The following is a 14,447-nucleotide window of genomic DNA, read 5'->3' on the forward strand; positions in this document are numbered from 1 at the left end:
TTTTTCTTCCTTGGCATCTCAGTGCCCCTCTTGCACGAATAAATGCCCTGCTTTATGCAACTTGTTTTGCAGACACATCAAGGTAATTTCTACCTTATATGGGAGTTATTTGAAATATATATCTCAGGTAATTCTAAATTATTTCTAACATTAAACTTGTTATAAGAGTTTTTATTCCTTGTCGGTGTCATACAGTTCATCTGATGCATCATTGGCGTATGTGAAACTCATACAACACTTGGCAGTTTTTAAAGGATACAAAGGTCAGGGAAGACGCTTCAATGACATATTTCATTTACTATTTCTTTACCCTTAATATGGCATGAAGATACCATTATGTTGGCAATGGTAGCTTTTCATTTCAACCACTTATCATTTCATTCTTCTGATTTATGTTCATTATATTTGTCGTTAATTTTTCTTTTCTATTCTCTTCTTCTGTATTGCCAAGGAGTAATGTAAAATCACATTTTGGAAGATGCTTCTCAACGCCTGTTTTACATTTATTTTTTTGTGTGAAATTTCTGCTTCTATATTATATGAAAGTAGATACTTTTTGTGTAGCACCACCTTCTGAAAGAATGTTTCTTCAACGCTTCAATTTCAATTTCGTTAGATGGTGTTAACTGTTAAGATAGAACTTTTCTTAGTCAATTGAGGAGAAGCAAGCAACATTAAATTCCAACCAATAAGCTGGGCTGTCAAGCTTGTTACATACCTGTTCTGCTTGATATTGGTTGCCTCAATTTTCTCTCTGTTTGTAATTGTCTATATACTATTGGACACACTATTTTTTGCAGAGTGTTGCTGTTGGACATGGACACTCTTGACACGTGCCTGACACGTGAGAAAAGATTGTCCCATTATTTAATCCCTTTTTATGATTTCCCGGCATGTTGACAGCACATTTAGGAAATGCTTGGGACATGTTTAGGACATGCTTTTTAGAAAAAGAAATAAAAATAAATTAGACTCTTCTCTGGATTAACAAGCCACTACCCTGTTGGAGTGCATATGATTGTCAATGATGCTTACTCTATCCTTTTCCTTTTACAGAGGCCTTTAGTGCACTTAAAGTAGCAGAAGAGAGGTTTTTATCTCTCTCGAAGTCACGAATTTTACTATTAAAGTTGCAGCTTGTTCACGAGCATGCTCTACACCGGTAATCTCTAGTGATATGATAAATATTTATGGTTTTCTCATTACCTTTACTAATTTTATGTTTTTTTCCATTAGAGGTTGTTTGAAGCTTGCCCGGCAGGCTTGTAATGAACTTGGAGTTTTGGCTTCATCTGTTACTGGTGTGGATTTGGAGCTGAAGACGGAGGCCAGTTTTCGTTATGCTCGGACATTGCTCTCAGCAAATCAGTTCAGTGAGGTTGGAATTCTATTTAAACTAGGCTGATGTTTCCATGTTTGGATGTGTAGAATTGTTCTGTTTCATCAAGTTGTGAGAGGATATCATATTATTTTTTTTTGATATGAAACAAATATTTCATCGATGGTATGAAATATACAAAAGGCCACGAAGGCAATTACAAGAAAGCTCCCCAACTTGTATTATTATGTTGCACCTAGAAGAGAGTTGTGACATTTGAACTAGTACAGGATCTTATAGACTTTCCAGGGAAGACAAAGATGAAAAGAGAAAAATGATCTGGTTCATATAGCTGATAACCGAGTTTATGTACATTTTAATGTTGGGTGTCAGCGAGAGTGATGTTTTTTCTGCTTGTTTCCCAATGGGAATCATTTTTGAGTGACTTTCCTCAGTAGGTTTCCATCATGGTCTATGATTATTCAACGTCAAGTTATGCATTACACCTACAAAATCTGAATGGAATAGATGTTATTGGAAAAGGTCAATGGAATGTGTCTGAAATTCTAGTGTTGATTCCGTGAAATGCCTGAAAGTTGGTTCCCTTCCGGTGAATCTCAGAGGGAAATTCTTCTTGATTTGCATTTTCTCCGCCAATGTATTCTGTCATTCTGAAGGAAGTTTTTAACTTTAACATTGTTCCTTCTTGTAGAGGGAAGGGATGTATATTGTCTATAGAGGCCTTTGGAAATTGAGAAGGTGGAAATAAAACTAGAAAAGTTCCATCCCTAATTCTTGATCTAGCATCAATTATTCTCTGGTTTAATAATAAAGCCAATTCTTTCTAACTGGTACATGATTATGTGAAAAGAAGTGTGTGATTCGGTGGGTACTCTAATATTTTTAATGTGTTTTGTACGAGAATGGGATCTTGTAATTTATCTTGTTTCCCAATGACATACAAGTGCAATAAGTCTGATGTGCAGACGAATGCAATTAATTCTTCTAAAAGCTATAGTTGATAGGAGAGAAGTATAACATAATCTTATATATCAACCTAGGATTAAGATCAAGAGCACTGATGTAACTATGAGTAACTACTTTAGTTAACTTTGAGTTAGTTAGTTAAGTTGTTAGTTCTTCCCATATCCCTAGGATATTTCCTATAAATAGCTGGTCATTTGTAACTTTTCCTACACTTGAATACAATCCTCGTTTTCTCTCAAACTTGCCTACACCAATTTGGTATCAGAGCAACCAACGTCCTTGGGTAATTGTCCATGGCGGGAAGAAAGAATGCTCCGGTAAGCGGAGATTCTTCACTTGGTGACAAAGAAGCGGAACCAACCACCGTTCTCTCGCCACGGTCATCAACCATTCGCTTGCTGATGGTTGAAGGAGCCGTTGAAAATTTACAGCGGAATGTGGTTGAGATTAAGCAAATCTTGAATGTTTTGGTAGACAAGATTGATGGCTTGCAGATACAACAAGAACAACCAAGAAAAAAGAATGGCAAGGAGGTTCAAGAACAGGAGGTGCTGTGGACTGCGAGACACAACACCAAGTGCCAAGACTGATGAAAGGTCCTATTCCTTTTAAAGAACCCCAACCTGTTATTCGTCAACGTTCGGAATTAGCCCAAAATCCGAAGCAAGAACCCTACCCCAGAACCCTTTCTAACCATCAATTTGGTCAAGAACTATACTATGCCCTTCCACCATACCAAGAAAGACAGCAAGAACAGCGTGCGCGTCGTCGGTTTGTTCAACATCCTCGCCGACGACAATTCCCTGATGATTCATCTAGTGATGAGGAGGATATGCCATTGTGGGATGATCGGCAACAGCAGTACAACCCTTATCAACCCCACGAACCTAGTGACTATAAGATGAAAGTCGATCTTCCTCCGTTTGATGGCAGGCTAGATATCGAAGGCTTTCTTGAATGGATCAAGAATGTAGAAAGCTTTTTTGAATACATGTCGACTCCGGATCACAAGAAGGTAAAGTTGGTGGCGCTAAAATTGAAAGGAGGGGCTTCCGCTTGGTGGGAACAATTGGACACCAACCGGCGGCGTTTTGGGAAGGCGCCTATCCGCGCTTGGGAGAAGATGAAGAAACTTATGCGTGCCAGGTTTGTACCCATCAATTTTGAACAAATCTTATATAATCAATACCAAAATTGTAAACAGGGCACACGATCGATAGCAGACTACACCGAGGAGTTCCATAGGTTGGGGGCAAGAACCAATCTTGGAGAGCCCGATCAATACCTAGTAGCTCGTTTTATTAGTGGTCTTCGGGCGGACATCAAAGAAAAGCTTCAGCTCCAACCAATTGGATATCTTGATGAAGCCATTGCCACTGCCATAACTGTGGAGGAACAACAAGCTAATCGGTTTAGAGTACAATATCAACGGAGGACTCTGGGAGACGTTCCAATTGGTTCTTCTAAAAAAGGTACATTTCCCCTTGATAAAACCACCCCTGATTCTGCCTCCACTTCCAAGGGTAAAGGATCTGAGGATACCAAACTTACTGACCAACCTATTAAGAAGACATCCAATGTTTACAATAGACCTACATTGGGAAAATGTTTTCGCTGTGGACAAGTGGGCCATTTATCCAATGAATGTCCACAGCGTAAAATGGTTAACTTTGTGGAAGATGACCAAGACTTGGGTGAATCTTGTGGCCATGACTCCGACGAAGATATTACCTATTTGGAACCCGATGAAGGAGATCAAATTTCTTGTGTGTTGGAAAGAATTTTACTTACCCCTAAGATACAACCTACTCCACAACGCCACTCATTATTCCGCACCCGATGTACTGTCAATGGTAAGGCTTGTACTATTATCATTGATAGTGGCAGTACTGAAAATGTCGTTTTTAGTAAGCTGGTTTCAAGCTTAAACCTTAAAGTTTCCCCCCACCCCACGCCATACAAGATCAGTTGGATCCGAAGGGTGGTGAGGCCCTTGTTAATACCCTGTGTACTATCCCATTATCTATTGGGACCAACTACAAGGATCAAATTACATGTGACGTCCTTGATATGGATTTTTGTCACATCCTTCTGGGACGTCCTTGGCAATTTGATACTCAGGCCATCCATAGGGGTCGTGAAAACACATATGAATTTACATGGATGGACAAAACAGTGGTTCTACTCCCTCTAACCAGCCCTACAAATTCAAAAAATGTGGACAAAGGCAATCTTTTCCACGTTTGCAATGCAAAACAACTTCTGTTTCAACAATCTGCTCCTATTTTGAGTTTCATAATAAAAAGCTTTGATAGTTCCGATACTATTATTACTCTACCATACCACCGGAGGTTGACCAACTCTTATCCACCTTTCCTGACCTCCTTACTCCACCAGAGTCCTTACCTCCATTGAGGGACATTCAACATCACATTGATCTCATTCCCGGTGCCACATTACCCAATTTACCACATTATCGCATGAGTCCAAATGAATACAAAATTTTGCATGATCAAGTGGCAGAATTGTTAGCCAAAGGCCATATTAAACCTAGTTTAAGCCCTTGTGCTGTACCAGCACTCCTTGCGCCCAAAAAAGATGGATCGTGGCGGATGTGTGTGGATAGCCAGGCTATCAACAAGATCACTATCAAATATCGGTTTCCTATCCCTCGCATCAATGATCTTCTTGATCAATTAGGAGGTGCAAACTTCTTTTCTAAAGTCGATCTCCGCAGTGGATACCACCAAATCAGAATTCGTCCAGGAGACGAATGGAAAACCGCTTTCGAAACAATCGAAGGGCTCTTCGAATGGTTAGTCATGCCATTCGGGTTATCCAACGCACCAAGCACTTTCATGCGCCTAATGCATCAGGTACTTCTTCCTTTTTTACATAAATTTATAGTTGTCTACTTTGATGACATCTTAGTCTATAGTAAAACAAGAAGTGACCACATTACACACTTGGACACTCTGTTTTCAGCCCTACACCAAAATAAACTGATCATAAATATCAAAAAATGCCTTTTTCTAGTCTCAGAAATCTCTTTTCTAGGGTTTATTAAAAGTCAGCAGGGGTTACAAATGGATCCAGATAAAATTAAGGCTATTTCTGATTGGCCTGAACCCAATTCCATAAAAGGCATCCAATGCTTCCTCGGCTTAGCTTCTTTTTACAGAAAATTTATTAAGAACTTCAGCACTATTGCGGGCCCCCTCACTGATTGCCTAAAAAAGGGCAACTTCCAGTGGTATCAAGCTCAAAAGCAGAGTTTCCTACATCTGAAACAGAAATTAACAAACAGCCCCGTTTTGAAACTGCCCGACTTCACCCAACCCTTTGAGGTAGCCGTAGACGCTTCTGGGGTTGGTATTTGAGCTGTTTTATCCCAAAATCAACATCCGCTTGAGTACTTTAGTGAGAAATTAAGCCCCTCTCGCCAAAATTGGAGTACATACGAGCAAGAACTATATGCTCTTGTGCGAGCCCTTAAACAATGGGAGCACTACTTGCTCAGCCACGAATTTATCTTATTTACTGACCATTTCTCTTTAAAGTTCCTTCACACGCAGAAATCTATCAGCTGTATGCACGCTAGATGGCTGTCCTTTTTGCAGCGGTTTGATTTTGTTATCAAACACAAGGATGGTACCCTTAATAAGGCAGCTGATGCTCTTAGTAGGAAACATTCTCTTCTCACGACTTTTCAAAGTGAAGTTACTGCTTTCTCGGCCTTACCTACAACTTACCAAACTGATCCGGATTTCGAAAAAATATGGACTGAATGTCAACAACACAACCATACAGGAGAATTTCATATCCTAGATGGGTATCTCTTTAAGGGGGATCAACTTTGTATCCCTCATACGTCCCTACGAGAAGCTCTGATTAAAGACCTACATGCGGGAGGTTTGGCCGGTCACTTTGGCCGCGATAAGACACTAACCCTTGTGGGAGTACGCTTCTTTTGGCCTCAAATTCGAAAAGACGTTTATATCTATGTCTCCAAGTGTTTTATTTGTCAAACTAATAAGGGGACAAAACAGAACACTGGCCTTTACATACCGTTACCTACACCAAAAAATATTTGGGAAGATCTCTCTATGGACTTTGTCCTTGGCTTACCCCGCACACAACGAGGTTATGATTCCGTGTTAGTGGTTGTGGACCGATTCAGCAAAATGGCCCATTTTTTGGCTTGTAAGAAAACATCAGATGCCATATATGTGGCAAATTTATTCTTTAGGGAAATCGTCCGCCTACATGGCATACCAAAGACCATAGTTTCGGATAGGGACGTCAAGTTCCTTAGTCACTTTTGGAAGGCACTTCGGCGCAAATTTGATACTTCACTAAAATACAGCACAACAAACCATCCACAAACGGATGGTCAAACGGAGGTAACAAACAGGACTCTCGGCAATCTCATCCGCTGTATTTGTAGTGATAGACCAAAGCAGTGGGATCTGGCCCTAGCGCAAGCAGAATTTGCTTTCAACCACATGCAAAACAGGACCACAGGGAAGTCCCCCTTTGAAGTAGTTTATACTAGTCTCCCAAAACTAACAGTCGACCTCGCTAATATTCCTCTTTCTGTTGATTTCAGTTTAGAAGCCGAACAAATGGCCGAAAGGATTCAACAGTTACATGAAGAAGTGCGCCAACATATTGAAACAACGAATGCAAAGTACAAGCAACGGGCAGATAAAAAAAGGCACAACCAAGAGTTCAAAGAAGGAGATTTGGTCATGATACACTTAACTAAAGGAAGGCTGCCTTCTGGTACAACACACAAGTTACAGAAGAAAAAATGGGGACCTTTTGAGGTATTACAAAAGTACGGCCCAAATGCTTACAAAATCCAGCTACCTCCAGACTTCAATATTAGCCCAATCTTCAATGTGGCAGACATATATCCATACGCAGCACCAGATTCTTTTACATTGGCTTCTTAACTCGAGGTCGAGTTTTTTTTTAGAGGGAGGGAAAATTGATGTAACTGTGAGTAACTACTTTAGTTAACTTTGAGTTAGTTAGTTAAGTTGTTAGTTCTTCCCATATCCCTAGGATATTTCCTATAAATAGCTGGTCATTTGTAACTTTTCCTACACTTGAATACAATCCTCGTTTTCTCTCAAACTTGCCTACACCAAGCACAGGGCACATGCTCCAGGTCGTGGAGATTTTACTTTTTGGAAATCCCATGTGCCTAGGAGGAAAAGCTCTTAATAGATCCAATTGTTTCTTCTTGGAAAAATTCGCTCTAGGGTGCTTCATGGAGAACTTAGATAACCTTCAACTCTATTACCAACTAATCATAGATGTAGCCAATTCTTTTAAAAGTTTCAAGTGATAGGAGAGATCACAATCTAATCCTTAAAACCAAGCCCGATGGCACTCCCTGAGGCTATCTTATTAGGCCCTTCATAAAATTCTTCGTGGACTTTTTTTGGGTGTAATCTAATTAGTAAGTGAGGAAGCTTTGAGAGAGAACATTCAATATATTACATTTATTAAATTCAATATACACACACACATGGGCCCTAAGCTAATGTAATGTACAATTACAATAAAGAACAAATAACTGAGCACTGTAACTAAGGTATTTACAGTTATAGGCGATAATATACATGCTGGAACATGGGCCAACCCTTACAAATGGGTGAGAAACACTCTAAGAGGTTTACATTCAAGCGAAGCCTTGGATCAGAGTGAATAAGACATGCTCATTTGCATTTTAGTTGTCTTTTTATCATCTTTTATTTTTGGCTGCTCATGGAAATTCTATAGTTGTGATGTTTCCCTAAAAAGCTAATATTGAAAATATTATTCAATTGTTTGAAAATGCAGTAGCACAATTTATTTAATAATATATCTCTCAAATTCTTGATATATTTCTCCCTATATTATCGTACAAGTTACTATTATTGTTATTATTTTTTCAGGCAGCACATGTAGCACACTCCCTTTTCTGTATGTGTTACAAATATAATCTACAGGTCCAGAATGCTTCTGTTCTTCTTTTGCTGGCTGAAATACACAAGGTAAACTTGAAGATGTAATGTAGGGAAGGGGAACCAACGCATATGTTGGTTAATGCTTATGTGTTTTTTAGATGAGCCACTCTTCCCTCTGCGCTTCTGGGCTGTATTCCCCAAGTTTTTGATTTGTTTGTCTCCTATCATAAAAAAGGAAAAGGAGTGAAGGAAAAAAAGAAAAAAAAAGGAAAAAAGATAGGAAAGGATCCTTGGTAGTTCGCTAAGTTCATTGATAAAAAGATATATTATTTCTAATACATCTTCAAATTTGCTGGTTAATTACTTTTTTTGGCTAAGAAAATATATTATGCTATTTTATGTTTGATGTGCATCTATTTTCTTTCCATAAGCCTCGAGGTACTAAAGTCCTTATTGCTTCCCCTCCCCCCAGAAATCAGGCAATGCTGTTTTAGGTCTTCCTTATGCTTTGGCAAGCCTTTCCTTTTGCCAATCATTTAACCTTGATCTTCTAAAAGCATCAGCCACTCTGACAATTGCTGAGTTATGGCTCTCACTTGGACCTAGCCATTCAAAAAGGGCTTTGAATCTTTTACATGGAGCATTTCCAATGATTCTTGGTCATGGAGGTTTGGAGCTCCGAGCTCGTGCCTTTATAGCAGAAGCTAAATGCTACCTCTGTAGTCCAAGATTTTCAGGTATTACAAACATGGGTGTAATCATTCTTATGAAGTTCTTACCTGCAATATCTATTTTCTGCTTATAAAACCAGTCTGTTTCTAAATTGAAGGAAATATAATTTTTATGAAAGTAGTGCTACAAAGGAGAATAGTAGTTCGGTATGGATCACTTAAAGACAGTGGGACGGAATATATTTCAAATATCCATTTTTATTAATCATAACGACGATATTTTATTGGTAAATCTCTTACTGGATAATGCTCAATAGAGGGTAAAAGTAGGTAGCCTTCTTCTATTAGATTTTTAGGTTAACTGTATAGGTTAGTTTCTTAGATAAGTTTGTTAGGACTTAGGAGTGAGTTGGAATGTCAAATATAGAGAGTTGGGAGATTTTGGAGGTAGGGAGATTTCGGTATTAGATTGCAGGCAAGAGATAATAGCTTCCTTTCTAGGCTATGAACCTTTATTTTTCCATTCTCTATAGTAATAGGCAACGATTCCCATCAATTCCTATAACTTTCGTAGAAGTCCCTTGTCTAATATGGAAACTCTCAAGATGTCCTCTTTGCACAAGGTACAAGGATTGTTTGGATTCTCACGTATCGGGAGTGTTCCCTTGTAGTTTTATTCCCTCTCGTTTGACCGTCCCTTTCTTCTTGTTCCACACTTTGGAAAAGATCAAACTTTTTGCATGGTTGGTTGCTTATGGGAGGATTAACACCTAAGAAGCACGGACACGGACACGGACACGACAGGACACGGCGATACGTCAATTTCTAAAAAACTAGGACACGGACACGCTGGGGATACGTTATTTATTTATTATTTTTTTTAGGATATAGGTAAATTTAACATAAAAATGCTAAATATACTTCGCTAAAAAACATAAATGTCAAGTAAATTTATTGGGTTGAAGATGTACCCACTAAAAAGCATAAAAATAGTGAATGTAATCCACTAAAAAAATCCTAGAGAAGGATTTGAATTTGATTATTGGGTCGAAGTTGTCATCCTAATTTTGTAAAACATATTCTACTCTAGTTTAATTCATATGAAATTAGGGAAAAAAGGAAGTAAGAATAGAGCTTATTTAATTTAACTCACACAAACAGAAGGGTGGGTCACTAGGTAGCGTTTTAGGGTTTTTTTTTGTAGTTTAAGTTTTTGAGATTTCAGCCAAACTTCTTGGACTTCCAAAATTGGGCTAAGGAAACAATATTTTTTTATCTGGCGTGTCCCCACGTGTCTGAAATTAAAATAAAAAATTCAATATTCGAACACTTTAAATTGCGTGTCGGACACGTGTCCGGAGCGTGTCCGGACGTATCCGTGTCCGACACGTGTCCGACACAGACACTCCTTTTTTGCCGTGTTCGTGTTTTATAGATTAACACCGATGGTGTACTTTTCTGTAGACATACATATGAGGTCTACAATAATTGTGTTAGTTTACTATGATTATTTGGATCGGATTCTTAGACACTTTTGGTGTGAGGTTGGCCCGGAGTAGGAACTAACACTCTGGCGATGGAAGAGGTGCTCTTTCCCTCCTTTTTGGGACAAAGGAAGGCTTTTTGTCAAGTGTTTTTTATTTTTGCTAATTTTTGGAACGTTTGGCCCAGCAAATGTAAATGAGTCCTGGTAGAACATGTGGTAGTTGACTCATTTCAATGTGTCCCTTGGGGTCTCCACGTCCAAGCTCTTTTGCGATTATCCTTTATTTTTTCTTCTCGTAACTCTTGTTTCGTTGTTATGGGCTCCCTTTTTATCTGGGGCTTTTGTTTTTTGTTTAGTCTGTAAGCGGTACTAGTGTACTTCCATTCTTCATTGGAAAAGTTTGGTTTCTTTAAAAAGAATTTTCATATTGATTAAATATTCAAGATTTTTAATCTGTGGACGTTAGATCTTTTAAACATTTAGGAAACTTGAAATTGGAAGTATGGTAAATGTTGAATATTAGAAAAGATGAACTTTTTGTTGAATTTCCATCTTTACCAGTTTCTGAAGATCCGGAGGTTGTGTTGGATCCTCTCAAGCAAGCTTCTGAAGAGCTTCAACTGTTGGAGGTATGTTACTAGATACAACTAATGCTCTTGAATTTCAATTAGGAAGATGAAAGAACAGCTTGACCTTTTGCAAATTTCTTGATCGAATTTGTCATTTGTTGCCCGCCGTGCAAAAATAAATCCTTTTGTCATGTCATGTGTGAAAATACTAATATTTTGACCAAGTAACCTGGTGATGTATCGGTAATCGGTATCATGGATTCATTGTAACTGGGACCGAGGGCAAACAATTATTTCATTAGTAAACACGACGGAATATTTGGGTTTGATTTTCACATTTCTCATCAGAAAACATCCATATGCTTCTGTTTTGCATTTATTTTACATCATTGTTATTGATCAGTGATTCTCTCTCTCTCATTCTATGTCCTCAGTATTATGATTTAGTAGCTGAGATGCTTCTGTTTTGCATCTTTTTTGACAAAATAATTGTGTTATTGACCAGATGACTCTCTTTTAATATAGTGAATGGAATCTGAGATACTTCTGTTTTGCATATTTTTTTAATATCTGTTATTGATCACATGATTCTCTCCCTCTCAGTATCATGAAATGGCAGCTGAAGCTTTCTATTTAATGGCAATGGTATTTGACAAATTGGGAAGGCTTGAGGAAAGGGAAGAAGCTGCAGCTTCTTTCAAGAAACATATTATGGCTCTGGAGAATCCTGAGGAAGGACAAAGTTCTCTGCCTAATATATTATGACAACAAATACCATGCCTTAATGCCTTAATTACTGAGATGTAATTTCCAAAATGCCAAGAAAAATGAACCACTTTGATGAAACTACTGCTCCTTTATCTAATCTTGTAGCATCATATTTGATTCTAAGATTCGTATTTATGTGTTCATTATTATAGATAAAGCAGGTCGAGGCTGTGTGCGCGAGGTCGGGAGTGGTTGTGGAGGTGGCTGGCAAAGGAAGCAGCCGAGGCGGTAAAAATAATTGGAAATAGAAAATGAGAAACGAGAAACAAAATACAGAAATGCAATCAAATTGACCTACTTTCAGTTTTAGAATTATTTTGATCATAGAGACGATCAGATGTAATTGTTAATCAACAAACTTAATTTTTGAAATAGAAATATGTAATGGTATACACGACCAATGCTTTTTATAAATTGCAATATTTTTAGTAGGCTTCAAAATTAATTTTATTTGGGTCATTTTGGTCTTTTCAATTGAAGATTGATTTTAAAATAATGTTTTGACTGTTTAGGTAAGTGAGAATCAATGGAGGAGAATTAAGATTTTCACTCTTCCTAAAATAGTAAAATTTTATTATCTATCCACACTTTTTAATAATTACCTTACAAAACTTACCTTTTTTTTCTCTCATCTATAATGAGACCATAACATTTTAATTAATTGTTTTATATTATTATTTTTTTTTATCTATTTATATTACCAATATTTTTTTCTAATAGGAAATTATACAATTTTTACTACTGGATGTGATTTTATTATAAAATATCATAAATTTATTTTTAATTATTTTAATTTTACTTTGTTATTATTAGTTAATATCAATAAATTTTTAAAAATAAAATTTACTATTATTAAATAAATAATATATATATATATTATTTATTTAATAATAGTAAATTTTATTTTTAAAAATTTATTGATACCTGCTTTGCTTGCGTTCATCACCGGCGCTTGCCGGGATGTATCACTTATCCCGTTCCTAAGGTAAGGAATCTCCTCTGTGTGTTAGAATCTTTACGGGAATGAATCGCATATGTTGGTTAAGAATTGCTCGGGAATTCATTGATAGTAACTTTGCCAGGTTCTAGGGGTTCCCCTCTTCTTTTTTGTCGATCGAGCCGCTTTCCCTCGTTCCACTCGTCCAGCCCTCCTCACGAACTTGTACAATCGACACAACAAACACAAGTGAGATGTATCTACCAATGTGATCCATATTATTGATGGACAAATTTGTATGGAAAGAGAGTCTTTTTATTGTGGAATTAGACCTATTATTGATATCGGCTTATCTGTCAGTCGCGTCGGATTTGACGCTCAATTGAAAGCTACAAAACAAGTTTGCAATAGTTCTGACCTTGATGTGTGACTCAACGTAAGTGAAAGTTATGAAACAAGTTTGCCATAGTTCAGATCTTGATGCTGTCACTCAACGTAAGAAGGGGTAGGGAGATTCAAACTCACGATCTAAGAAAGATGTGTCAATTATCATTAAGCTATTAGAACGATAAAATTTAATAATATTTTACATTAAATGATTGTTGCTTAAAAATTAGTTTGACATAGTATTTAATTCATAAATTATTAAGCAATTATTTACTTACATACTTTGTAAGGCATCATTTTCAAGCTTAGGATGAAATTCCTTTCATACGACAAACTCACTAAATAAAATTAACGACCAAGACTTGTCACACTACACGAAATGATCATAGACTTTTTTGTTTATGTTTTATAGAGCAAGATATAAATATTTATATTGAGATTTCTATAATCAAATGATTAGTATGAATTCCAAGAAGCAGATCAGTATTTTTGTAACGCAATAGAAGTATAGACAAAATATTTAAAAATATATTGACAAAAGTATAATATTTTTAGGGTCGTTAGTTATTCCTCCATAAGAACTAGACTCAGAGAACTGTGATATTTAAAATATTATTTTCTACGAGCTGACATCTTTTAAATATTAAATATCTATCTTATACTTTTGGATTAAAAAATTCCGATATCAATTTTTTTTTTAATTCTATAGGATCAATTGGATTTTATATTTGGATCCGATTTTAGTTTGAGGTCTTAAGAATAGTAAATGTGATACAACACAGCAAATTTTCATCATATTTAACTGTTTAATCTTTCTTTTGATTTATGCATAAGATGATGATTATATGGAAAGCGTATTTACTTTTTGGAAACATCACATATCTAGTCTCTGTTTTTTCGAAAAAAAGAAAAATTGCATGAGATGATGTTGTATGATGATGTTTGGTTTCACGATGAGGATGACGAGGGTGACGGTGCGAACGGTGGTGGCGACTTCAGGATGGCAAGATTTGTGTTGAATCTCCATAAATTTATCCAACCTATCAACTTAAACTTTAGTGCAAAAAATTTGATATATTTTATGTCAAATCATTAAACAATGACTATGTCATCTTTCGGCTCGTTTTGCTAACTAAATTAACTATAGAGACCATTTAAAACTGTTTCTTAAACTTTAAGGATCAAAAGTGTATATTTTCAAATTTTAGGAATCAAAATAGACACTTACCGTACAAAAAATATATTTTGCCCTAAAATTTATCAAACAAAATTAAGTTAATTATTTTAAAGGACAACAATTATTTAAGAACCTAAAACAATCTCAAACTAAATTCAAATAATTTCATAGCAATTGTAGTTTCATA

At 36.7% G+C, this 14,447-nt stretch overlaps 1 protein-coding gene across 6 annotated transcripts in view; it reads left to right on the top strand.

The window, feature by feature from the left end:
• Positions 1–12,187, top strand: part of LOC111012830 (anaphase-promoting complex subunit) — a 29,237-nt gene extending 17,050 nt beyond the window's left edge. For 4 of the 6 annotated variants that reach the window (XM_022287101.2, XM_088119206.1, XM_088119209.1 and 1 more), the window contains 8 exons: positions 23–82; positions 196–263; positions 1,057–1,162; positions 1,237–1,378; positions 8,254–8,352; positions 8,738–9,002; positions 10,984–11,051; positions 11,595–11,882. In XM_022287101.2, the coding sequence (XP_022142793.1) occupies positions 23–82; positions 196–263; positions 1,057–1,162; positions 1,237–1,378; positions 8,254–8,352; positions 8,738–9,002; positions 10,984–11,051; positions 11,595–11,756 (970 nt within the window). In that variant the 3' untranslated portion in view covers positions 11,757–11,882. Of the gene's footprint in view, positions 1–22; positions 83–195; positions 264–1,056; positions 1,163–1,236; positions 1,379–8,253; positions 8,353–8,737; positions 9,003–10,983; positions 11,052–11,594; positions 11,883–11,911 lie in introns of those variants that run through there. The other 2 variants (XM_088119207.1, XM_088119208.1) reach the window with 2 other exon arrangements.
• Positions 12,188–14,447: the final 2,260 nt, after the last annotated feature.

Source organism: Momordica charantia, assembly GCF_013281855.1.
Source record: "Momordica charantia cultivar OHB3-1 chromosome 10 unlocalized genomic scaffold, Mcharantia_2.0 BLBB01000010.1, whole genome shotgun sequence".
In the NCBI taxonomy this organism is placed as follows: domain Eukaryota; kingdom Viridiplantae; phylum Streptophyta; class Magnoliopsida; order Cucurbitales; family Cucurbitaceae; genus Momordica; species Momordica charantia.